This window comes from Plasmodium berghei (assembly GCF_900002375.2).
Source record: "Plasmodium berghei ANKA genome assembly, chromosome: 14".
In the NCBI taxonomy this organism is placed as follows: domain Eukaryota; phylum Apicomplexa; class Aconoidasida; order Haemosporida; family Plasmodiidae; genus Plasmodium; species Plasmodium berghei.
The window spans coordinates 2,221,886-2,249,343 of NC_036172.2; the positions used below are offsets into that span (position 1 = coordinate 2,221,886).

General features: G+C 20.9%; 9 protein-coding genes across 9 annotated transcripts; 6 read left to right on the top strand and 3 right to left on the bottom strand.

Moving 5' to 3' along the window:
- Positions 1-1,246: 1,246 nt before the first annotated feature.
- PBANKA_1457900 (conserved protein, unknown function) lies at positions 1,247-2,258 on the top strand (the record flags this gene model as incomplete). The annotated part of the gene is made up of 3 exons (XM_034567961.1): positions 1,247-1,314; positions 1,557-2,037; positions 2,211-2,258. 3 exons carry the CDS (start codon positions 1,247-1,249, stop codon positions 2,256-2,258), a joined length of 597 nt encoding a protein of 198 aa, XP_034424406.1.
- Positions 2,259-2,545: 287 nt separating this feature from the next.
- On the bottom strand, positions 2,546-4,678 carry PBANKA_1458000 (translation machinery-associated protein 46, putative; the record flags this gene model as incomplete). The annotated part of the gene is made up of 9 exons (XM_034567962.1): positions 2,546-2,569; positions 2,755-2,807; positions 2,909-3,039; positions 3,143-3,315; positions 3,428-3,504; positions 3,680-3,749; positions 3,862-4,100; positions 4,291-4,415; positions 4,569-4,678. 9 exons carry the CDS (start codon positions 4,676-4,678, stop codon positions 2,546-2,548), a joined length of 1,002 nt encoding a protein of 333 aa, XP_034424407.1.
- A 1,430-nt stretch (positions 4,679-6,108) lies between these two features.
- PBANKA_1458100 (conserved Plasmodium protein, unknown function) lies at positions 6,109-9,238 on the top strand (the record flags this gene model as incomplete). The annotated part of the gene is made up of 6 exons (XM_034567964.1): positions 6,109-8,234; positions 8,354-8,406; positions 8,527-8,600; positions 8,777-8,810; positions 8,919-8,976; positions 9,169-9,238. 6 exons carry the CDS (start codon positions 6,109-6,111, stop codon positions 9,236-9,238), a joined length of 2,415 nt encoding a protein of 804 aa, XP_034424408.1.
- PBANKA_1458200 (5-formyltetrahydrofolate cyclo-ligase, putative) lies at positions 9,230-10,477 on the bottom strand (the record flags this gene model as incomplete). The annotated part of the gene is made up of 1 exon (XM_034567965.1): positions 9,230-10,477. One exon carries the CDS (start codon positions 10,475-10,477, stop codon positions 9,230-9,232), a length of 1,248 nt encoding a protein of 415 aa, XP_034424409.1.
- Positions 10,478-12,322: 1,845 nt separating this feature from the next.
- PBANKA_1458300 (kinesin-13, putative) lies at positions 12,323-15,671 on the top strand (the record flags this gene model as incomplete). Its single annotated transcript, XM_034567966.1, has 2 exons — positions 12,323-12,373; positions 12,645-15,671. 2 exons carry the CDS (start codon positions 12,323-12,325, stop codon positions 15,669-15,671), a joined length of 3,078 nt encoding a protein of 1,025 aa, XP_034424410.1.
- Positions 15,672-16,282: 611 nt separating this feature from the next.
- On the bottom strand, positions 16,283-20,125 carry PBANKA_1458400 (conserved Plasmodium protein, unknown function; the record flags this gene model as incomplete). Its single annotated transcript, XM_034567967.1, has 1 exon — positions 16,283-20,125. One exon carries the CDS (start codon positions 20,123-20,125, stop codon positions 16,283-16,285), a length of 3,843 nt encoding a protein of 1,280 aa, XP_034424411.1.
- Positions 20,126-20,669: 544 nt separating this feature from the next.
- PBANKA_1458500 (NEDD8-conjugating enzyme UBC12, putative) lies at positions 20,670-21,430 on the top strand (the record flags this gene model as incomplete). Its single annotated transcript, XM_034567968.1, has 4 exons — positions 20,670-20,724; positions 20,837-21,021; positions 21,106-21,222; positions 21,323-21,430. 4 exons carry the CDS (start codon positions 20,670-20,672, stop codon positions 21,428-21,430), a joined length of 465 nt encoding a protein of 154 aa, XP_034424412.1.
- Positions 21,431-22,163: 733 nt separating this feature from the next.
- On the top strand, positions 22,164-23,171 carry PBANKA_1458600 (50S ribosomal protein L3, mitochondrial, putative; the record flags this gene model as incomplete). The annotated part of the gene is made up of 1 exon (XM_034567969.1): positions 22,164-23,171. One exon carries the CDS (start codon positions 22,164-22,166, stop codon positions 23,169-23,171), a length of 1,008 nt encoding a protein of 335 aa, XP_034424413.1.
- Positions 23,172-24,169: 998 nt separating this feature from the next.
- On the top strand, positions 24,170-27,164 carry PBANKA_1458700 (conserved Plasmodium protein, unknown function; the record flags this gene model as incomplete). Its single annotated transcript, XM_034567970.1, has 11 exons — positions 24,170-24,218; positions 24,491-24,537; positions 24,791-24,871; positions 24,969-25,067; positions 25,175-25,223; positions 25,335-25,393; positions 25,555-25,588; positions 25,687-25,763; positions 25,871-25,924; positions 26,031-26,099; positions 26,277-27,164. 11 exons carry the CDS (start codon positions 24,170-24,172, stop codon positions 27,162-27,164), a joined length of 1,506 nt encoding a protein of 501 aa, XP_034424414.1.
- Between the last annotated feature and the right edge of the window lie 294 nt (positions 27,165-27,458).

Here is a 27,458-nt window from a genome sequence, read left to right on the forward strand (position 1 = left end):
ACATATGTATTACATGCTAATCGTTTATTTATTCGCTTAAATATTATAAAACAAAATTATAAAAATTAATTAATCATAAAGTTTTTTAAATATATCAAATAATTCAACATGGGGGATTTATAAAATATAGAAAGTGTAATCCCTTTTTTCCAAAAAAGTTATAATAAATAAATGAGATAATAATAATTGATGTTACAATAACTAATGAATTTTCTGTTTAATGAATAAAAAAAGTAGCATGCATTTATTTTAAAATTGAAAAAATTGTCTTTTTTATTGAGCCTTTATATTATTTTAACGCAGAGAAAACATATATTATAAACGTGTTAAAAAAAATATCGTTCTATTTATAAGAGCATTTCACTTAAAGTTACAAATGAAAAACTAAATTGTATGAATGTGTTATATTCAATTAATTACTTAACAAGATGTGAATAGTCAATTAAATGTTATCTTTTAAATGCATATACATGTACAAATCGAAGCTATCAACATTTGTAAAGTATAAGGATTTTATACATACCATAAAAAATGGAAAAGAAATATATTTTTCTTGTATAATTGTTTTGTTTTTTTTTAAACATTTTATACAATTTTCCCTTTAATTTTTTACAGAGAACATATTTATATCTTTTAAAAGTCTTTTTTATTTAGTGCATCTTTGATTCACTAGTTTGCACTATTGTATACATACATATGTGAATAATAGAATAAATATCAATACATGTGAAATATATATTTAAATTTTTTATTTTATGCATGCATAAATTTTTTAATGGTAATGTAACCATAGTTATATATAAAAAAAATATATACAAATGAATGGGAATATTTTATACATTTTAGCAAAATAGTAAAGTATTTATTTGTATTATAATAATAAAATTCCTCCATATGTTTAAATATATACACACCTTCTTAATATATTATGTTTTGATTTATGTATATTGTGCAGTGCGCTATTAGTATATCTATTGTTTTCCACATCACCTAATCATTTGGTTAGCTATAATTATATCAAATACTATATGTTCTATCCCTTTATTTTTTTTAATATTCCAAAAAAAAAATAATAACAATAAATAACGGAGTGTATAAACACCAAAGCATTGCACATATATATATATTATATATATATTCATAGAAAGAAATAATTTTTTTTTTTTTTTTTTTTTTGTTATCTGATCGACCACTGTGTGGTTATGTATTATAATTTCTTTGTTATATATTTTTAATTTTTGAATTTATGCCGAAGCAAAGAGGTTTTCGCCCACAAGGATTAATAGCCCCAATACAGAGAGTCAAATATACTGGGTAAAAAAAATATTAAATACTGGAAATAAAAATAACAATAAAACGTATCATCATTTTATATTTCTTTACTGCTTAATATGACAATACACGAATATATACATATATATATTACTGCATATTGTATATGTGGGCATTAAATGGTTTAGTTGTAGGATTCATTTTATTTAGTTCCTTATTTCTTATTCTATTATTGCATGCTTATTTGTAATAATTATATATATGTAAGTTTTTTTTTTGATTAGGCCAACAATATTAGACAAAATAAACAGAGAAAGTAGACCAACGTGGAGCGATTTGAAAAACAGAATTAAAAACCAAGGAGGAAGTAGTGTATTAGAAGAATATGAAAATGCCAAATATTTAGAGGAGTTAAATAAAAATAGAGAAGCAAAAATAAAAGAGCAGGAAAAAAGATATATAAAAAAATTAAAAAAAAAATATAAAAGTAAACATAAGAAAAAAGGGAGCAAGGATAGTAGTTCCAGTTATGGTAGCAGCTATAGTAGCAGTTCTTCTGAAAGAGATACAAAAAAAAGAAAAAAAAAAAACAAAAAAAATAAAAAAAAAAAAAAAATAAATAAAGAATCTACTAGCAGTAGTGATGATACATATTCAAGTAGTGCGTCATCAGATCATGTGAAAAAAAAAAGTAAAAAAAGAAACCCTTCATCAGATGATAGTGATAATGATAATAATAGAAAAAATAAGAAGAGAAAGAAAGATGTAAGTTATATCATATTAACCCTATTTTATTCACATGCTTATAATATATGTTTTATATTAACCTACTGGTACCACTCATAATGTACACTATGTATTATTTAAGAATACCTATAAAAATGTTCATGCATGTATCAAAATTTTGTATAGTAAATATTTATTTTTATATTTTTTAGGATAATGTAAACCCTTATAAGTTATCAAGTTTCTTTAAAATGAAATGATAGTAAAAGCAAAATTAATATAGAGAGTTTTTTTTTACATTAATTTTAAAAAATAATAATAAAACATAAATATATTAAAAAAAATGATAAAATAAAATTACATATATATGATTTTAATAAAATTTTTTAAAAATGTTTTTAATTAAATTAAAATATGACAATTTCATATATATATATATATATATATATTATGTTGTCCATCAAATTATTCATAATTTATATTTGTAATCACAATTTTTTATGCCAATTTTAAGAGACTTTGTATTTTTTTTCAAAATTTCTTTTAACTAATCTAATTCATCCAAATCATCCTGTTAAAAAAAAAAATATACATATATTTATGGGTATAATGATTATCCATTTCTTTTATCGAAGTAATTATTATTATTCACACTTATGGAATACTACTAATATACTTTATATGCCAAGTTTTTTATAAAGACAAAACAAATATAAAAACATGAGGATACCACATTTTTTAAGTATTTATATTTACCAGGTCATCAATAAAAAGTTCGGTATTAATTGGAACATCATCTTCTCTTTTACCTAATAGTGAGTGTGGGAAAAGTATAATTTAAATAAGGACGATATAAATATATGTATGTATATATAAATAAACAATTGAAGGCAATGTATATAGTTCTTACTATTTCCATTGATATCCCCATTGATACCATTTTTTTTCTCTGGTGTATCTTCTTTATTATCATCATCATCATCATAAAATAAGTCATCATATTCATTGGTATTTGCAGCATTATCATCATCGATAAATAATCTGAAGTAATAAAACAGGAAATGATTATTAGTATATATATAAAAAGGAATGTACATGGAGATATACAGACATGTACGTAATATTTATTTAAAGATGTGATTACGTTGGATCGTAGGTAAATAATTCCTTTCCTGATAGTATATTGGTTTTTCCTTTTTTCTCAGTTTTATCTTTTTGGTCATCTTTTTTAATATTTTGCTTTTCATTTCTTTCTAATAACCATTTTTTGAATGACTCAAGTGTGACGGGTGTTCCGTTATTTATGAATTGAGTTCTCTAAAAAATTAAAAAGTGTATAGATATTTTTTTAAATATAAAAAGTTATACATATGACTATGTTTCTAGGTTTTATATATATTTTTATTTTTTAAACAATATTAAAACTAACCTCCTCCTCGATAATATCTTCCAATGGTTTTTCATCCTTTTCATTACTAACAGGTTCCGATTTTTTTAATACATACCCTATAACAACATATAACAAAAGTAGTAAATGAATGTAGACATGATACATTTTAAAAATAAATGGCAATAAAATAATAGTAAATATAAATTAAATAAATCGATAACATATATGTTTTCAAATATATTGTTAATATGACAAAAAATATTATACACATTTTTTTTATTTATTTTTTACCTTGAGGTAAGCAATGCTTATATTTACAATTATCTCCTCCATTTGGACATACCCAAAACCATCCATATTGCTAAAAAAAAATATATGAACAATATTGTAAATTATTATTAATATTTTATAATTTTTTATAATTTTTATATGAATATGTTAATTTTTAATGAGGGTGCTAATTTTAATTATACCTTATTTTCAACTGCAGATAAAAAATATTTACAAATAATATCTGTTTTGTTTACATTTTTATGTCGAATATTTATAACTTCTGTTAATTTATTTATATCCCATTGGTCTATTGTATCATTTTCTTTATCATTTTTATTATCTCGAACGTCTGTATATATATCGATTTTTTGTGACTCTTTGGATTTTTTGGGGTCATAAGCAGCAGCATTTTCATTTATTTTTTTGACTTTCTCGGTTTCTGTAAAATAAAGAAAAAGTATTAAAAATTATAAAAGCCCAGTAAAATAATATAATAATAGAATGAACAATTTATAGGGTAATAAAAATGTGAAGAAACAATAAAACTTGAGGGAGAATTATGTTGTATTATATATTTTCATATACGCATAGGCACTTATACACACAAGTATTTGTTTATTTATATATACTTTGATATATCGAGTTTAATAATAATTTCTGTTGATTTAATTTTTCTTTTTCCTTTTCCTCTTTTTTTTTATCTTCTGTTTTTTTTTTTGTTTGAAAAACTTGCTGCTGAACTCCCTTTATGTACCTATAGAATAATCCAGTATATGTTAAAAAATTAACGATGTGGGGGGCCGTAATATATATATGCTCTTTAGACATAATAGATAAAGAAACCAATATTTCTGAATATATATGTTCATGCATTTTTTTTAAATAAATGGATAATATTTTTAATTACCTTTGGACACTTTTGCTTTTATTTTTGTTCTTGAGTCCAAATGTTTTATCCTCAACAATTTTTTGTTTTTCTTTTTCGATTTTTTTGGTATTTTCCTTTTTTGGGGGCATTTTTTAATACTTAAAAAAATAAGAAATTTGATAGGCTATAATATTTATTTTATATATATGTGCATATGCACATATGGTCATATGTAATATGATACATACAATAGCTCCACAAAAAAAACCTTATATTATTATATAACTTTTAATAATGTGTTCTTTGTTTTTTCCCCCCTTTCTTAAATATGCTCTTCATAATATATTTGTTCTATATCTGCTTGAACAATATATGGGGAAGTAAATGATTGACGGCTTCTTTGAATATATTTCATATAATAATGAAAAAAAATTACAATATTGTAATTTTATTAAATTATTAAATTTTAAAGAAAAAAAAATATTTTTAATATTCTACAAAATTAAAAAATGTATATAATATATAACGAACAAAGGAAAGAAATAATATATATGTACAAATAATAGCAAAAAAATCACAATAATATATAACTCAATGGACACAATAATGTAAATAAAAATAAATTATGAAATAAGGTTTATTCTTTAAATCAATTTCTCCTAAATATATAAAGCCAAAAAATAGCAAATAAAAAATTTACCATTTGCAAAAGTATAATCAATGTAAGGAGAAGAATTATAGCATCTATTAATTTTTTTTTTTTTATATTGCCTTATATATATATGTAAAATAATGGATACATTTATGATTGCATATTTGGGAGCCCCAAAATATCGGAGTAAGATTTTTTTTTTTTGCTGTATATAAAAAAAATGTTACATTTGGAAAAGAATGGGTGGAGAGTATAAACCTTGAAAATATTATTTATTTTTTTTATTATTTCAATTGGTTATCTTAATATGTTTTTCACTTTTATATTGTAGGAAAATAAAATGGCTATAATATTCGTAATTTACTATGTTGGGTTTCAAATCTATTATAATTAACACACGACAAATACTACCATCTATATATAATATAATATGGTATAAAAAAAAAAAATTATATATGTTTAATGCTCTATACAATATATATAGTTTTTTATAAAAAACTGCGCAGAATATCTTCAAACTGGAAATACGATAAGTATATGCATAGGCACATATTTATGCATATATTCGACATATAAATGTGTTTTTTTTTTTTATGATATTTTCATCCTACTTCACAACATGTAAAAGTAACGAGATAAAATTTAATACAAAAAAACTATAACATAATTTTAAAATAAAAATAGTTTAGCTAACGTGTAATTATATAATAATTTATGATAAATGTGATAAATATATACATTTTTCTGTCCTTACAAAAATGAAGAAATAAATAAAATAATTATTCGTTCATGTAATACGTATAAGCGTAGTGGAAAATATGCGTGAATATATATTCACAGCCATATATATAATTATGAATAGAAAAGAGAACAAACATTTCTATCCTTTTGAAAATAAAGCAACTACATTTTTAATACCAGACAAATATGAGTAGCTTTTATCAACCATTATGTAAGAGGGCTGTAAAATTTAAATGGGATTTTTATATTTATAGAAATGTTCATATTTATAATAAGTTGGAATATGAACAATTTTTGTTAAAAGGATGGAAGAATTTGCATGTAAGGGGCATGCATAATGGTGTTTGTGGTAGGAAAAAAAATAATATATCCATAAATGTAAAAGGTTGTAAAAATAGTCATATTAATGGATATACAATAAAATGCAAACATGTTTCACGTAGTAATATTAATATTAATGAAGATGAAGAAGAAAAAAAAATAATATTTGGGAATAAAAATGTGAATGGGAATACACTCCTTAAATATATAGAAAACGATAAAAGATTATTGCTATATACATTGTGTAAAATTTTTCGAAAAAAAAAAAATGAACAAATAAAATATAACAGCCTTTTTAATAATTTCCATCAAGATATTATGGAAGCAATAATTGAAAAAGAAAGTAAATTATCTTTTTCTGAAAAATTAGTTTATTTAAGTTGTGTGAATAATAAAGAATATGCTGAAAAAATAAATTTAACAAAAGACAATAACCATAAATATATAAAATGTATAAATGATAAAAATTTATACAACTATTTTTGTACAATATTGAAACAAAAAAAAAATAATAACTTATCGAATGAAGAAATTACAGAAGATATACAATCATTTTTGGGAAAAAAAATAAACAAAAATATTTTAAATAGTATATCAAATTATCTTTTTAATTTATCATATTTAAATAGTAAGAATATAATAGAAACAAATAGTTTGTATTATTTTTCTTTATATATTTTAAAATATATAAAAAATAAAATAAAAAAAAGAATGTCTATAATTCAATTAGCTAGCTACGCTGAATTATTAACATCCATAATGTGTACTAATAAATTAAAAATGGAAAAAGAAAAAATTAATTTATCATATCAAGCAAATATAGAATCTTTCAATACATTGATGATGATGAATAAAAATGAATATTCATTTGAATCTTCGAATTTTTCAAAAACATGTCGTAATCATATACTCACAAATCAAAATTGCAATATAACAACTTCTTCATATAATTTAACTAAAACAAATTTATCATATATTGATAATCATTTTATTCATTATTTTAATTCATACAATTTTGTTCGAGAACAAGAAGATGCAGATTTTGTAAAGGAACAAAAATGCGTTAAAAAACAAAATGAAAATATCCAAATTAATAATTATAAAAAGAAAGAATGTGCAGAAAGATTAGACTTATTAAATATGAATAACCAAGAAAATGAAATCGAAGGGAATAAAAATGATCAATACGATGAAAAACGATTACAAGATATGACTTTCGAAATAAAATACATGATATATATTATGAATCAAATAATAATTTGTGCATTAAAAAAATGCTTACACAATTTTAAGAAAGGAATAAAAAATAAAAAATTTAAAGAATGTGGTCAAAATATTTTATACGTAATAACTAATTATATGTTTAACTCTTTACAATATAACATTTTTTGTATATCTCTTTTCCAAACGCTTGAAGGTGTTTTATTACAATCTTATAGTAATTCTATAAACAATATTAAAAATAAGAATCGTTATATAAGTCGGAACGAAAATGAAAACACAACTAAAATGACTAAGAATTTTTTTGATCTAGTACCTATAACAAGCAAAGTTTATTTGATACATTTATATTCTCTAAATTATAATATAAATAATATGAATAAATGTGAAAATTCAATTATATTTAAAAATTGTTTAAATGAATTATTTCTTGATGATTGTAAGTCATTAAGAAAACGAGAAAAAGTATTACTATATATAAGTATTTCAAAAATTTTTTTATCTAAAAAAAAATATATAGAAAAATTAAATAATATATTATCTAATGAACTAATAAATTTTACATATAGAGATTTATATATCATAGTATATGCCTTGAGTTGTTCTAAATATAATGATCCATCTTTTATTGAGACATTGTTAAGAAATATTTATAAATTAAAACATAAATATTCAAATAGCAAGCTACTAACAATTATTTCGATTTTTCACTCATTTAATGTGAATACCTCTGTTTTTAATATGCTATTATCTTATTACAATCGAAATGAGTAATTATTGGAAAATTTTATAATACATTTCTTATTTTATGCCTACTTGCGTGTGTATACATATATTGATACTTTTTATTATTTATATCATTTCAACTATATTTTATTTTTATTTGTAGATCTGTTTCCCATAAAGTAGAGGAAATACCATCTGAGAATAACTCTCCAAAATGTAAAATTCATTTTTTTTATTATGGGCATATATACATGCTAGCACGTTTTTTATGCATATTATACCCAATTTAAATATACCAAGTTATCATAATTAATTTTATTTGTTTTTTATAAGTAGCTATTCGAAAACTAGAAGAAGATTTGGAAAATAAGGAACGAATTTTAATGGAATTATCAGCTCATATTAAACAGGTAAATAAATTTTAAAAAATAATATTTCCTTTGTTTGGGCTCCTTTATATTAATTTTTTTTTTTTTGAAATATAAATATTTATACACTACGAATTAGTTTGTATTTTTATTAATTTAAATTACCCGGATTATACACAACGCTTATAATTATATATTTTTTATTTCCTCATTTGTAGGATAATAATGATAATTTTACGTTCACAGAGTCAGGTAATTTTAATATTTTTTTAAATTAAGCTTTTCATAATACATGCCTAATTTTATTAAATATTCTTAAGTCATGATATATTTTTTTTGCATTTTTTAACTTTTTTTTAGATATGCTTGAATTTCATTCAAGTAACAATACACAAATAAATGGAGAATCTGATAAAGAGTATATAAAGAAAAATAGCATATAATAAATAACATATGTTTTGTCTATTTCTTCAAACTGTGAATTATTAAAATGTGTGTAGACACACATATATGTATGCTTACTCATTTGTTATACAAAAAAATATTGCTAATATTAATTTTTGTTAATTTTATTTGGTTATTTTTTTGTGCATTTATTTCTCCTATATAGGCTCCAAGGAGAGTATGCTAAGTTAAATTCACATTCAAAAAAAAAAAAAAAATTCAAATCCTCAAAATAAAAATTTATAAATATTTTTTTCATTTATTATATAATCCAATATAATATCTGTTGGTTCATTAAAATCTACGTCGTATAAAAATACCTCAAATGATACACTAACTTTTATATGATCAATTATTTTATTTTTTTTAATGAACATATTTTGAATATTTTTTTCAGTTTCATTATTATTGTTTTCTTTTAAATTTTTTGTCTCACTTACATTGTAAGAATTAGCTGTATTACTTATTTGATCTATAAATTGATTTTTTTTTTCATTATTTATTTTTGCTCTTTTATATAGACTTGTAAATGTTCTATCATAATATCCTTTCCCACTACCAACTCTACACCCATATTTGTTATATGCGATTAATGGAATAAAAAAAATAGTTTTATTTTCTTGAAATTCCAAATCAAATATTTTATCTGTTATTAAATTTAAAGAATTCAAATTAAATTTTATAGATTTTTGTTCCATATATGTATTTTTATATATATAAAGGTATGGAACAAAAATGTTAAAATGATGTTTTATTATTATATTATTTTTAAAACAAAATGGAAAAAAAACTAATTTATTTTCTTTTGTTGTTATAGGTATATATAAATTAAAATAAAAATAATCATATAATATGTCTATAATAAATAAAATGTCGATTTCTTTTTTTGTAGGTAAATATATACATATATTAAAATTTGTTTTGGTATAATCCTTTTCGCATTTTTCACTGTTTTTATTACTAAAATTGTATGAATAAAATTGCAATTTTTCGTCAAATTTATTTATATTATATTTTTTTAACGATTTTATAACATCCACATTTTCCATCTTCTTATAATTATATGTATACTTGTACATTTTGTTAAAATTAAAATTATTTTGACAATTTTCTTGATAAGTATTAGCGATTTTTTCGTCTAAAATATTCTCATTTATAATTCTTTTATTGACGCCCATTGAGCATAGGAACAAATACAATTGTCTTATCAACTTTGTATATAAATAATCTTTATACCCAAATAAATCCTTTTCATTTGTTATATCATGTTGGTAATTTTCAGCATTATTTTGTTCAGAAATATCGAAGCCTTTATTTCTTTCTTCATTTGATAAAGTTTTTAGAAATATTTCTCGAACTTTTTTCGCATTATTTCGTACATTTTGTTTGACCTGTTTATTATTATATTCATGTTCATAATTTTTTAAATGGTCATTCAAGTAATCTTTTAAATTTATAAGGACAATATTATTCATTAATCTAGTTCTTATTTTTGTTAATAATATATCTAATAATATTTGGGGTTGTGCAAATGAATGTGCTTATATCTGTCTATGAAAAATTAGAGAGAAATAAAAGAGGGTGTATATGCATAATTATGGATCCATATATAGGATAAAAATAAAAGCTTGTATTTTTAAAAATAATAATATTGCACACAAACACATGCGCTTATATATATTCTGCACCAATTCTTTTTCTGTGATTTGAAGAAAATGATAAAAAACACATTTTTTTGCTTTATTCATTCCGTGTGCAAATTTGTATAAACATTATATGATAATTTTCTCTGATCATTTATAAAATAATATTTTTATTCATTGTGCGAAAATGATATTATGTTAAAATTTAAATGAATATGATTCCACGACAAAAGTGGTATCTATATATGCACTTTTCTTTTACACTGTCTATGTTGACAATACATTTCAAGTAAAAAAAAAATGTTTTATATCCCCAAGAGAATAAATCATTTATCGATAAAATTGAAATATTTTTTTATAAACTCATTTTTTTACTTTTTTTTTTTTTATTGAAGCACAAAAGTGATACATATAAGAATGTGTAATTTTGTGTGACACTTTAAAAAAAATTAAATTATTCGCAAAAGAAATACCCTAATTTATAAGAGCATTTTAAGGACATTTGATTATATTTATTAATTTTGTTTATTTTTCACTTAAATAAAGTATTAAACGTGGTTAAAGAAAATATAGGCAATTAAATTATATATTTTAAGAACTCGTATTAATTTTAAAAGGGATTAAAAGTGTATAACGAATTTTCCATTTTTATTAACATTTTTATGTGCGCTACTTTTATTAATGTAACAGGAAATAAAAAGCGAAAAAAAATGAAAAAAAAAGTGTGAAAAGCACAAATAAGAAAAAAAAATGAAAACAGAAACCACCAAATGTTTTAACCTTTAAAGAAATCAAACAATTTTTTGAGAACATTTGGTATTTGTAAATTAATATTTTTCTATTTTATTTTTATTTTTTTTTATAAATTATTTAATTTTAAAAAATGCAAGCATAAAAATACATTAAATGAATTTCAATTTTTTTTATATATAAAGTGTAAATGTGTGTAATATTTGCGTAACTTATAATCTTTTGCATAATACTTTCATAATATTTTCATAAAATATATATGTTTGCATATTCTTACATAAAATTTCATATCTCTAATAAAGTATACGTAAATTTTAGTTAAATTATAATTATATTATTATTACATATAGTTTGTATAATGTTTAAGTAAATTTACAAATATGTATGTACATAAATATGATAATACTAAGTACATACACATAAATATGTATACATATAAACTTATACATGCATATAATATATTACGTACATGCATAGATAGTATATATATGGTTAGTATAGTAAATAGGGGAAAAGGAATGAACGTATAAAATATTTAGCAGGTAAAGTTGTAGTTAAAATTCATTTTATTAAACTGAAATAATCATTATAATAATAGGGTTTAAAAAATAAGAAAAAAAAGGACACAAAAAAAAAAGAGCGAAAGATAGTGCAACATAATATGTAATTTCTTTCTTTTATTTATTTTTTTATGTAAATTGTGAAACTCGTGTGTGAACATTTTTAATGGTACATAAATTCGTAATGTATATACTCCCTTCGAATATAAAAAATAAAATAAAATAAAACGAAGAGAAAATCACAAAAAGATATCAAAATAAAGTTGTAAACATAAATGCTTCAATCTTATTGGGGCAAATGCATCATAAAAAGTAATTTTATTTTTATTTTTTCGTTTCTTTTATCATTATAATAATCCTACATAGCATGCTTAAGAAGACAATGCATCAGAAAAGACAGTCCATTGCTAAGAATAAAGTAACAAACAAAATTATCAATTTATATATTGTATAGTTTTGCCTCCTTATTGATTTATCATGTTATTTTATTATGGAATAAATATAGTTACGCGCATTGAGAAGTGGACATAATTGTGTTTGTAACATGTGGTATTTTTTATTTACATATAATAATGGTTTTCATTTTTTTCTAAAATTTGCACACATATATATGTATAGTTGTATACCTAATAAGACGTGTAGAAAAATAAAAAAAGCACATTTATCATTATATATTTTTTCCAATACAGAATGAAATATATCCGCAGAAAAGCATGAATGTAGGTCAAAAATTAAAGAGCAAACATAAAGGCTCAAATGGTAAAATAAAAGTAGTAGTGCGGAAAAGACCTATAAATGAAAATGAAAAAAGAAAAAAAGATAGTGATATTGTAACAGTAAAAGATAATCATACAATATGTATTGATGAACCCAGATATAAAGTCGATATGACAAAATATATTGAAAGGCATGAATTTATAGTAGATAAAGTATTTGATGAAACAGTAGACAATTTAACTGTATATCAGTATAGTATAAAACCATTAATAATTGATATATTTGAAAATAATTGTGTATGCTCTTGTTTTGCTTATGGGCAAACAGGTAGCGGGAAAACATACACTATGTTAGGGTCCCAGCCATATGGGCAAAGTAATTGTCCTGGCATTTTTCAATATGCTTCAGAAGATATATTTAATTTTTTAAATACATATAATAATGATAATAGTAAAGGTATATTTATTTCATTTTATGAAATATATTGTGGTAAATTATATGATTTATTACAAAAACGAAAAATGGTAGCAGCTTTAGAAAATGGAAAAAAAGAAGTTATAGTTAAAGATTTAAAAATTTTAAGAGTCATAAATAAAGATGAATTAATACAAAAAATGATAGAAGGTGTTATGTTAAGAAAAATTGGTGTTAATTCACAAAATGATGAATCATCAAGATCACATGCTATATTAAATATAGATTTAAAAGATATAAATAAAAATATATCTTTAGGAAAAATTGCATTTATAGATTTAGCGGGTAGTGAAAGAGGTGCTGATACAATTGCTCAAAATAAACAAACACAAACAGATGGAGCAAATATTAATAGATCATTATTAGCATTAAAAGAGTGTATTCGAGCTATGGATTCAGATAAAAATCATATACCTTTTAGAGATTCAGAATTAACTAAAGTATTAAGAGATATATTTGTTGGAAAATCAAAAAGCATTATGATTGCTAATATATCACCAACTATTAGTTCTTGTGAGCAAACCTTAAATACTTTAAGATATTCATCTCGAGTTAAAAACTTTAAAACAAAGCCTATGCCAAATGATGGTGAAGATACGACAAATGATCCCAATAACTCAATTCATACCATGTCTTATTACAAAAGTTCAGAGCTTAACTATTCTAGCACCGAAAATTTGACTATGAAATCAAATAGTTTATTGTCTACCAAACCAGAAACAAAATCTATCGAATTCAGGGACAAAAATAATGAAAAAAGTAATAAAAATATGCAAAAAAGTGTCTGCGATAAAAATGATAACAAAAATGTAAAACATAGTAACAAAAATCGTATAAATACAATAAAAAAACATAATACCATTTCTCGTAAAAATTATACTTTTTCAGATACATCGGATTTTTCGTCACTTGATGATATGAATTATAATCTTAACAATTCTGAAAAGGCCCTATTCACAAATAGTAAAAGTTTAAATCAACAAAAATTAAAAAGCAGAAATAGTTGTGATACTATTAATAACAAATTGAAGAAAAATGATGTGCAGGTTTTACGACATAGTGTAGGAAGTAAACTTACAAATTTTTCTCATGAAAAAAATAAATCTAAAGAAATTGAATTTTCAAAAAATCCAATTAATCAATCTAAAAATATCCTATTTAATGGAAATACAGTAAATAAAGTGGGCAGTATAAGTAGTATTGGAAACACAAATATGGTGGGGTGTGAAATAAACAGAATAGATAATACAAGCAGAATACCAAATGCCAGTATAGACAACCCTCATAATAATAATGAATCTTTAATCCATGAAAATGGAAGCATCAATATAACTAAAAAGGTAAAAGAAGTTTCTATAGATAATGAGAATATGTTTTTTGATGCTGTTTCACATCCAAATGATAATAAAGTTAACATATACAATAACAATAAAAATTACAAATTCGGATATAGTAATAGTAACAGTATTATTAATGAAAATACAAATATAAATAATAATATCAATGATAGTTCTATATCTATTGGAATAAAAAAAAGATTTATAAAGGGAACAAGCCTTTTAACTAATGACAGTTCTGATAATAATTATGTTTTTCAAAATAATGAATTAAATGCTGGATCTTCGTCTTTTAGTAACTGGGAAAATACTATAAATTGTGAAAATAATAATAATAATATGATCGATTTTAATATAAGAAACGTCAGTATGGCGGATATAAACATGGATGGAATAAAATATAACGCAAATAATAATTTAAATATATGTAATAATGCAGAAAATATGGAAACTATTCAAAATATCAAAATTAATAGCAATGGAATAAGAAGCATAGAATTGAATAAAAATTCAAGCTATCAAGTAATAGATGAAACAAATACAGGCAATAACTTAATAAATGATGAATATTTAAAACAATTTCAAAAAAATGGTAGTAATAATATTCTTGGTAATTGTATTAGTTCATTAAATATTGCTGATCTTTATGAAGATACACAAAATATACTTAACAATGTCTTACTGTCAAAATATAAAGCAAATAAAGATGATGTAATAAAAAAATATATTAATGAAGATATTAGTAATATGAATTTAGAACAATTAGATAAATATGTTCAATTAATTTATGAAAAAAAAAAAACAATTTTAAATAAGCTACTTTTTTTATTTAAAAAAAATGTAGATATACAAACAAATAATGAAATTAGCGATTTGAAAAAGGATCTCGTTATGTGTCATATATGCAGTAATAATCCGGATGATCAATTCCATTTTTATGCATATAGTAGATTAGAAAAAGATATTATTAATTTAATCATGTTAAGACAATTATGGTGTGAATCAGAAAATCTGAGACAATTGCACCAGTATTTAATGACTGAATATCAAAATAAATCAGCTAATTCAATCTTATTCAATCTCCAACCTTCTAATGCAAATAAAATTTTTTTGGAAAATTCACAAAACATTGGCGTAGATCTTAACATGAACAAAACTTTAAATATTAAAAACAAAGTAGCGAAGTAGCGGTAAATCAGTGGCAAAAGCTACGAAATGATAGTAACATTTTTGAAGTGATACCACCAGACCGTTTTGGAGTGACTGTGTGCACAATATCGAGTATTATAAAAATTGGTTTTACTCGGAATATTTTTTTTTATTCTTTTATTAATGTGTCTACTCTTCGATTTTTTCACTACTCTCATTTCGCTGTATAACCTTACGATATCCTTTAAATTTTTTTTGTTAAATATATCTTAAAACAATTTTATTGCATTATTGCGATACTTATATTCCTTTTTAAAAAAGAATTTTATATAAAAATTATTTAAAAACGTTCAGAAATAATAAAAGGGGAATATCCCTAAAATTATAGTTTTCATTATACTAAAAATAAGGATAAAATAAAATAATATTTAGCTAGCTAATTCTGTAGCTATTTTTTTTTTTACAAAGGAAAATATCGAGCAAAATGGAAAACGTTTTTTCATTGTTATTTTGAAAATGTGTATTTTATTTGTTATACAAATTTTATATTTTTTGACGAATGAAAGGTAAAACAAAAAAAATAAAAAACGAATAAAAAAGTAAATAAATAAAAATACAAACGAGCCATTTACAATATTGATATAAACATGCTATATAATAACTATATCAACATAATATGGATAATGTGGAAGCTCTTTTATGATTTTTCGTTTAATGCCCAACGAAACTATTATGTTATATATTTCATTATGTAGATTGGATGTTGTATTTATGGGTGTTTGTGAGAAAGGAAATGTTCCAATAAAATGAAGATCAAAATAATTTTTCAAATATAACATGTTTATATATTCATTACTTTTATGAATATATTTATAATTCAAAATTTTAAGCATATCAATGGAATACTTATTAACGTCCATTATTTTTAAAATACAGTTTTCGTTTTTATTTTTTGGTAAGTTTCTGTTAACATCATTTGTATTATTATGTGTGTCATAAAATGGAGTATTGTTTATATAGCAATTTGAATTATTTTCTAATTTATTAAAAAGTTCTACCCCTTGATATTTTTTTATTAATTTTCTGTATAATAAATTATTATCCAGAATGTTGTTGTACTTAATAAAAGAATATATGCATTTTTTTTTTTTTTTATTTCTATATTTTCTAAAATATTTATGAAGTATATTGCTACTACTGCAATTTAAGAAATTTTTCACATTTTTAAAAACTGTAATATAATTGTACAGTTTACTAACAGCGTAAATAAAGTAAGTTAAATCCTTTGAATCTTTAATTTTGTTTTCCAATAATTTGCATTTTATTTCTTCAGTGTATTTTTTTAAAAGATTAGAATTGGATGATATTGTGGAGAAAGTGTGTATTTTGGGAATTATGCTTGTTTTTTTTTTCTGACTACAATAAATATAATTATGAACATGTAATATTAAATAGGATATTAATTTCAATTGTGTCTTATTTTCCACAGTTAAGTTGTTTATATCAAATATATTTATTTGTTGAAAGAAATAATTTATGTGGTTTTCTTTTAGAAATCTATCAATTAAATTATAATAACAAATATAAAAAGTAATATTTATTAAAGATTGTATAGATTTAATATTTTTATAATTTTCAAAAATTATATTACTAAATCGTTCATCAAAATAGTCTAATTTTAGTAAAGCAATTATTATGTTACTTAAAATTTGATCTTCTATAATATTAATATTTTTTTTTTTTTCTAAATTTATTTTGTAATACATTTTATTTAATAAATATTTAACCAATTCTTCGTCTCGTATTTTAAAAGAAGAATAGGAATGCAAAATATTTACTATATGAATAAATTCTAATGGGAATATATTTTTTTTAATTAAAAATCCCACATTTGAAAAAATATCATATCGCAAAATTTTTAAATTTTGTATTGCTCCTAATGTATTACTCACAATTTGTGAAAAACCATTGTAATTATTAATAAGTCTACAAATATAATCATGACTTATTTTATTTATTTGTAATTCTTCCTTTATTTTTTTTAAATATAAATTAATAAAATCAGAGAGATATGTACTGAAAATATAATTAGCGATGAACAAATTATTTATATTTGTTTTATTATTACTATATACTAAATGTGTGTTATTGATATAATTATTTAATTTATTTATATAAGGTAAATAATAATTTATATATTTATTGTTATTTATAAGTTTATTCAAAAAATTATATAATAAAACTTTATTAAAACATTTACTATATTCATTTATGTTATAATTGCTAATAATATGTTTAAGAATTTTATAATTTGAATTTAATATATTAACGATATATTTTATGTTTTTCTCTACATTATTAATATTATATGGAGGTGGATAATTAGGTCCTATTTTTTTATTAGGTATTTCTATTATATGTTGTTGTCTTAAATTGGGGTCATAATTTTTGTCAGAGTTAAAGATAAAAGAATCATTAGCAGTTTCTATTTTTTTGTTTATTTTTAGCAAATCAATCAATATGGAATAATTCAAACTTATGCTCTCTAATTTTTCATTAAAATTTTTTTTTTTTTTTTTTATATCAATCGTGTTGTAGTTATTTTGTGATTTAAAATAAATAGTATCAAAAAAAGATATTTTTGTGTTATCTATTTTTTCTTGAATAAAATGTGTAAAAAATTTAGTATCGATAAATAATTTTATTATTAATATAAAACCAGTTTCAAATATTGTTGTAAAACATTTTATTATTTTTTTGTATTCATTATTAGTATAATTAAATTTAACAAAAAATTTTGAAACATTGTTTAAAAACATTGCATATTCTTGTATATTGAGAGATGTGTTTTCATTTTGTCTTTTTAAATTGAAAATGTTTTTACTAGTAATATCCTTTTGAGTTTCTTTTATTTTTTCAGAATCTTCATTAGCATCAATTGTATTATACCCATTTACTACTAATCTAAGACTTTGATAAATTGAAAAATCAAATAATATATTTTTAAGAAAAGACAATGTTTGATTGTTATTTTTTAAATTTAATTTTAACAAGGAAGAATATAATCCTATAAAGTCCAAGGTCGTGAGTGATTTATAAGAATTTTTATTTTCAAAATAATTTTTTTGTAAATATTCATAAAATGTGGTGTATATAAATTCATTAATAAATGTTATATTTTCTCTATTGTGCCCAACATCAGTATTATCACTATTTAAATATATACAATAATTTGTTAAAGAATGAAAAAAAAGTATTATTGATTTAGTAGAAGGTTTTATTTTATTAATATATTGCTCTATTAGTTCTTTGTTGCTTTCATTTTGGCCCTTTTTAATATTTTCAATTTTTTGTAAAATATTTTCAAGTCTTTTAATTAATATTAATAAAAACAAATGATTATAATAATTTAATTTAATGTGTGTGTAAAAAATAAAAGCAATGTCTACTACATTCATGCTATTTAATACATGCTCACAAAGTCTGTCCAAAAAAAATAAAAATTCATTTTTCTGTTTTACTTCTTCTTTGAAATATATATAAAATTTATACAAAGATAATAACATATTTTTGTTCATTAGTTTGTTATTAAACATATACAAACAATTTATTTGAGTATTTATATTATTCTCTAGTTCATTTAAATATACATGTTTTATATATTTATTATTAACATTGCTATAAATAATTATTTTATATTTTTCTGTTTTTTTCTTGTTCACATTTTCAAGTATATTACTCAATTTATAATTTTCTAAAATATTGAGATTTCTTTTAATATTACTATTATTCTCATTTTGTTTTATTTCATGTTTTAAATAATATTCATAATCAGGAAAATCAATGAGGGTTTGGATCGATTGAAAAATAAGTTTATCTTCATCGAGGTAGCCATTTGTGGGATTATTAAGATATGTTTTATTTAAACTATTATCATCATTTATATTTGAATTTTTATTATTTTGATAGCCATCTTTTATTTTCCCTTGATAAAAATTTAATATATTATTACAAGTTTCTACATTACTATTAATTATTTCTTTTGAATAATCAGAGTTGTTCCAAAAAAGGTACATAAAATATCTATTAAGAACTTTATCATTTTTTATAAATTTTTTTAGTATAAATAAGTAGTTTAATTTCGTTAATATCTGGATGTGTATACTATTTATGGGTGATATTTGATTAATAAAATGGTCAGCACACTCTTTCTTAAACTCTATAAACAAAAATAAATATGTTATATTTGATTTATGAATATTTTTAAATGTGCTTATTCTTGTTTTTTGTAAAAGTTCTTTGTCTTTGTAAAGCTTAAAATTATCACTACAAAAAAAATCAACCTTTAATATGCTATTATCATATTCCCATATCTTAAAATTATTTATATTTTTATAATTTATTTTTGTTGTTATATATTTTTTCCAGGTATTTATTTTTCTATTATTTTGATAAAACATGGATAGTAATAATTCATTTTTCCGATTTTTCATATTCTTTTTAAAAATAATTTGTCAACATTATTTTAAACAAAAAATGTTTTTAACAGTATTCTAAATTGGGAAATTAATAAATTATCTTCAAGCAAAATAGTAAATACAAGCATTTCATATTTACATAAAATATTCATATATATATTTGTGCTTATATAGGTAATTGCATTTATACATAATTTTTTTTTTTTTTTTTTTTTTCTTTCACATTCTCATGTTTCATAATGTTGTGTAATATATATATATATAAATATATATATTGCAATTTTTTAAATGGATGATTGAAATATTACCACCCACTTTTTTTGATATTTGGTGATTAACTTTTATCACAAATTAACAGTTTTAACGATTTTGTTTCCAAATAAAAGTAATTATATAAAAAAATAAAAAAAATATATATTTATACTTTCAGACTAAAAGTGTAAACCTATTTACCTAGCATACTACTATATGCATATGGCATGAAAAAATAGCAACGCCATATTTTTAATAAACATTTATTTTATTATTTAAAAAAAAAATATATTATTTTCTATGTAGAATGAGTAATGAAAGTGAAAAGAAGTTAAAGCCATTTGAGCTTATACTTCAAAAAGGTATACTTGTTTAATTAAGCACCTATCAAAATCTGCTGCGTATAAGTATAATTTATTTTTTATTTTTTTTTATGAAATATGCAATTTTTTATTTGCTTTTTTATTTTGAAAGAGTTAATGGATTTAGACGAAATTAATGGCGTTGAATTATTTCAAGTTAACCATGAAGACTTGAAAGAAATTGGAGTATCCATAACATCACAAGATGGATTTTTTAGAAATAAAACTATTAAGTTTATCATAAAATTTAAGGATACATATCCCATTACACCACCCAAAATTTCATGCCTCACCAAGGTTAAAATAAAAAAATGTGCACACAAAAATATAATAATTATTAGCTATTATTGTTTTGGTTTCATTTTTTTTTTTTTTTCTCAGATTTTTCATCCAAATATTGATGAAAATGGAAATGTATGCTTAAATGTTTTAAAACTCGATTGGAACCCAATCATAAATTTGCAAATGCTAATATTGGGATTAGTCCTTTTATTAAATGTATTATCTCATAAAATTTGTATATAAAAATTATTATCATTATAATATATTCTTTTAGCATATTATATTTTTGATTTTTTAATTTGTCCACTTTTTTTAGGAGCCTTCAACTAATGACCCTTTTAATGTAGACGCTGCAAATGTTTTAAAAAATGATAAACAAAAATTTATCGAAATAAATAATGCTTTATTTTACGAAACAAATTAATTTTTATTTTTTTGTATTTCTTATCAATGCATCCAAAAATATATACATATTTATTTGAAATTATATATGCACACATACTATATGATTATTGCATGATTGACTAAATTTTATAATACGTTTTTTTTTATCCTATATATAAAGGATATTTTTTGATATTCATATTTATTTTTTTTAAATTAATCATCATATCCGTTTAAACACTTTCGTTGTTTTTTCATTCTTGTATTTTTTTAAAAATTTGTGCAACATCAAAACATGTTTAGGAATTGTAAATATTCTTAAATTTCCTGTAAGCAAAATAAAAACTATCATTAGTATGGGACAACAAATAAAATATAAAAAGTGTCATTTTAAATGAAAATATATATTTTCATAATTATAAATAAAAAAAATAAGAAATATAATCAGTAATTATTTATAAGAATACGACACTTGTGAAATGGGAATCATATACATACTTGTGAAATTGGCATATCTTTTGAAAATGAAAAAATAGTGATAACATAGCAAAAAAAATTGTTTACTACCCATTATACGATGGTATAATAATTATATAATTGTAGAATTTTTTTTTGCGTTTTTCTCAAATAACATATTTATAGATATATGAACAATGGGGAGGTGTTAGCTTATTTTTTTAATTCCTCATGTTATTATCTCATTTTTTTTTTTTTATTTTAAACAAAATTTTTTTTTGTAAAAACGAATAAAAGGTTTTGGCTAGCTTATCAGAATGAATAATATTTTAATTAAAAATAGGAAAAATCCTATTTTTTGGGGTGTTTTAAAAATACGAGAAAGAAGAACATTTTATGCTTCGAAATGGATAAGAAGATTGCAAATATTAAATGAGAAATATAACTATAAAATTGAAAAAGAAGAAGAAATTGAATATGAAGAAAAAAAAAACGATGATAAAATAGAAAAAATATACCCTTTATGGAATAGTAGAAGAACTGGTTTATTAGGATATAAAGTTGGGTGTATGAGTATATGGGATATATGGGGAGTTAAACATGCAGTTACTGTTGTTAAAATAGATAATTGTTATGTTTTAAATCAAAAAAATATAACTAAAAATGGTTATGAAGCATTAGAAGTTGGTATTGGTAATATGAATGTTATAAAACAAAGTAAAAATAATATAGGAAATTATATTAAAAGACGACTTGGATTTATTCATAAAATAAGGGAATTTAAATGTACCAGTGATTGTTTTTTACCTGTGCAACATAAATTTTCTGCTCGCCATTTTTCTCCTGGACAAAATTTATTTATTAGTTCGAGCATAAAAAATAAAGGATTTTGTGGGGCCATGAAAAAATGGAATTTTAGTGGAAAAAATAAATCGCATGGAACAGAAAGTAAAGCACATCGAAGTTTAGGTAGTGTATCAATGGGAAAAACAATTAATATAGTTTTTAGAAATAAAAAAATGAATACACATATAGGAGAAAAAAGTTTAGTAAAATGTAGTAATAACAAACTATTCAGAATTAACAGTCTTAAAAATTTATTATTTATTAAAGGATCTATTGGAGGTTATAAAAATAAAGTTATTAAAATATCCGATGCAAAAGGAAGAGCATTTAACAAATTTAAAAATAAAATATATTTATATTATCCAACTTTTATTTATAAAAAAAATAAAAAATACAAAAATGTTATAGATATGCCACATAGTATTGAAGATCCATTTCTATACAATGAAATACCATTATATGAGCCTGAAAATAAGTAGATACTTTGGAGTAGATTTTCCTTTTTACCGTATTTTGTTGCTAAATTTTATTATTCTACTATATTATATTTTATTTTTTACTATATGGATTATATACTATCCTCAAAAATACACTATGTAAGGATGGTATAATTTTCCGCGGTTTAGGGTTGTGTTTTTACCAAATATGCTGCATTCTTTTTTTCATTTTTTTGTAAATTTTTAACATTTCAATTTTTGATCTTTTAAAATATATATATTTTTAATTTTACTATTTTGTCATATTATCATTCACAAAAAAAAAACAGCAACTTGAAGTTGCTTAAAATAAGATAAATTTTAATATACACAAATATATGCATATAAAGTATTAAGGCTTATTTTAAGGTGTATATTTTCTCATTTATACAAATAAAACAATCGAAAATATGCACATATTTTAACATAAATATATATTGATCTAATAAAATTTTTATGAACTTGGAGCATAAATAAGAAAAATAGAAATACACATATGGGATATCATATTTGAATGTAAATCATAAATAATAAGAAATGTAGATATATAAAATATACATAATAAGTCTTTAAATAAATTAGGATTAAAAATTAGGCTAATGCTATATATTTATAATTTTGATATATTTTTTTTAATGGTATATTATTATTTTTTTTTCCATCTTTTCCTTTGTTTTATTTTTTGGAAAATTTAAAAATGCAATTTTTTTTTCACATATTTTTAAGATAAAATTAAAATTTGTATTACCATAACAAGAATAGTTTTTTAAATATATAGCACACAAAATTGTAGTAAATTTATGATTTAAAACTTATTTGAAATATATATTTTTTTCAATTAGATAAAATTAATTATATGGCGGCTGTATAGTTTTACACTCTCTTATTTTATTTTTTTACCTTTTACAAATAATCTACAAGAATAATAAAAAACTAGTGCTAAAACTCATGCAATCTACAAGACCAAATTTTATTTTTTCATAAATATTATTATAAATCTCATGAAAGAAAATCAATTGAAAAGTTTAGTATTTAATAATGAAATCAAAAGTAAATTTATATAATCTATTTGATATTAGAAATATGAAATAACCAAAAAAAAAGAAAAATATATCATTTAAAAGAGTTATATATATTGTTACTATGAATATTATCATCATATATGCATACACATATTCCTATACGATTATAGAGAAATTGTGCAGGAAGTTAAACATTTCAATTGTATATATGTGTTTTTAACAAAGTGGATATATTTGACGATTTTAAACATTGGAATTTAAATATATCAAAAATTTTTTAATATTTTCTTTTTTTTGAAGGTAATAAAAGGGAAAAAGGGACCAAAGATGATGACAATAGTGATGAAGTAAATTATTAAATATATTTGATTAGATATAAAATGTCTGATTTATATACATAAGAAAAGTTTAATGATTATCACAATTCATTATTACATTTTTAATATGTATATATGTTTGTATACATGAAAGCATGTGTGCACACATTTATGAGGCTTTTATATTTTTTTTGATTGCCTAACTATACCCTATTTTCACATTTTTACAATTTATATAATATATAGTTTATATTATATTAATTTATTTTGTCTCTTTTGATAGAGCCAGAATTACATTGACGAGCTTCAAAAATATAAGCAGAGCTTTTATATAATCAAAAAAACCATAAGTCTTTTAAAAAATGTAAATTAAAGAAAAAAAACGAATAAACAAATTTACATATTGATTTTTGTTATGGCCCTATACAATATTCATCTTTTTTTTCTTCTTTTTTAACCAGTATTATAATAACAAAATTAATAAGACTGAAAGTTTAAGAGTATCCGAAAAAAAAAAACTTTTTTATTTGAAAAAGAAATCTGTAATATTGGAGGATAAGGTTTGTTTCATAAAAATATGAGAAAATAAAAACAAAATAAATATCCATTATAATAACCAAATAAATACCTTAAAATTTATGATATGTTAATTGCTTTTTCTATTTAGTGTACTTTTTATTCTGAACATGTAGGAGAGTTAAACAAAATATATATAGGTAATATTAAAATTGTCAGATGGTTAGAATAGTTATACATTATATTTTGCATATTTTACCTATATATGTTCATATGCACATTTTTTTTATTGACTCTTTTATTTTTAATAGATCAAATAAATAATAAAAATAAAAAGATACAAAATCTACAATATGAATTAGAACAAATGGTAAAGATAGTTGTAAATGTAAATCATAGTTTTAATTATGGATATTTTAATTTCATTTTTTTTATGAACGTTCAGAATTTTTTTTTCTCATATGTAAAATGCATGTATAATGACATATTTATATAGCCAAATCATTATTGTAATTTCCCTTTTTTTGTTAGAATAAGGATGAAGTCGAAAGTGAAACGAGTAACAGTAAGCTTAAATTTGTTTCCAATTATTATTTAACACTTACATATATGTTAAGATAATTATTATTTTATTTTTTATATAATGTTTTTTTACATTTGAAGACATTTTAAAATTAAGAGAGGATCAAATTGAAAGATTGTCTCAGCAACTTGACTCAATAAATAACTTGTATCATAAGGTTATAAAATAATAATAAATTATATACTATTAAGTTTTATATGCTCATATTTATATATACACAAATGTATATGATATAACTTTTTTTTAACTTTTTTTATATTATAGCAAGTTGATGTTAACAAAAACCTTATTTCTGAAATTGAAGATCTTAATAAAAATGTAAGTATAAAAAATTGTATATACTAATTAATTTTATTAGACAGTATATAAACATATATTTGAATATTTTTTTTTAATAATTACTAAATTGCTTAACTCTTTTTAGATACACTATCTTAATAACAAAATTCAGGACGAAAAAAATAATCGGAATATTTTAAGGAAACGGTTTAAAGTAAGTTTTGAAATGAAAGAAATCATTTTTTTGTAATGATATATAATAAGACTAATCTAATTGAGAGCGCTGACGAAAATATTAATAACATTATATGCATATACATAGTTATGATAAATTAAATATAAGACATACATAATATATATCGTTATCTTTTTATTTATCTCAATTTTGCAGTATTACAAAAAGTATAATAAAAATAAAAAAGGATTCAAATTTAATCCAAATATATTTAATGAAGAGGAATATAAAAAAGAAAAAATAAACCAAAACGAAGATATATGTTTTTCGATTTTGTGTTTTCTTAAAACAGAATTAGATTTGATTGATGATAAAAAAAAAATATATATTAAAGAAAAGGAGTCAAAAAATAATAATTTCTTTAAAAAAATAATTAATTCAAATTATAAAAGAAAAAAAAAAGAAAGCATTTTTGAAACAATATATAAAAAGCAATTTTTTTCCCTTTATGAAAATAGATTTATTGAAGATGATATAAAATTTGAAAAAAAAAATATTTTTTCTATGTTTTTAAAACATGCAAAAAAAAGTGATAAAAATAATGGAGATAGTAATATAAATGATAATAATAAAAAAAATTATGAAATTAAAAAACGTAGCAATAATATTGTTAATAAAAATAAAAAAAATACAAATGATAAAGGAGAAAATATAAAAAAATCCAATAATATCCCTGAAGGTGCTGAAAATAATAATAGCAAATGGAATTATTTAACACTTAACAATATATATTTTTATAACAATCCAACTGATAATTTTGATGATAAAAATAAAGAAAATATAAAACAAAATGGAAATGAAAATAAATTTTATAAAAGTTATTCTTTAAATGATAATCAAGAAAATGTTGAACCATATAATTTGAAAACTACTACACACACTAAACAGGGAGGTAACAATAAACGTAATAATCGCACAAATAACAAAAGAAATACTTTAAATTTAAATAATTTGGATAATTATAAGGACAATGATAGTATAGAAGAGGTCAAATTTGAGAAAAAAAACAATGAGGTTGAAGAAATATATTCCGATAACTTTTAATAAAAAATATATTTCAAATATGCATAATAAATTCCTTCATTTTTACACAAATTATTAGAAACTTGCCTCCAAATAATAATTTCAACATAGTTCGTCAAATAAATTGTATAAATTATAGATAAATACATGATTAAAATATAAAAAATATGTCTTTTCCTTCTGATTGGGAATATCAATTAAACATTTAATATAGTTATCAAAAATTTTGAAAATAGAAAATTACAAATAATAAATTTAAATTATGTACACATATAGAATTGTAGTTTGTCATTACTTTAAATAAATATATAGTTT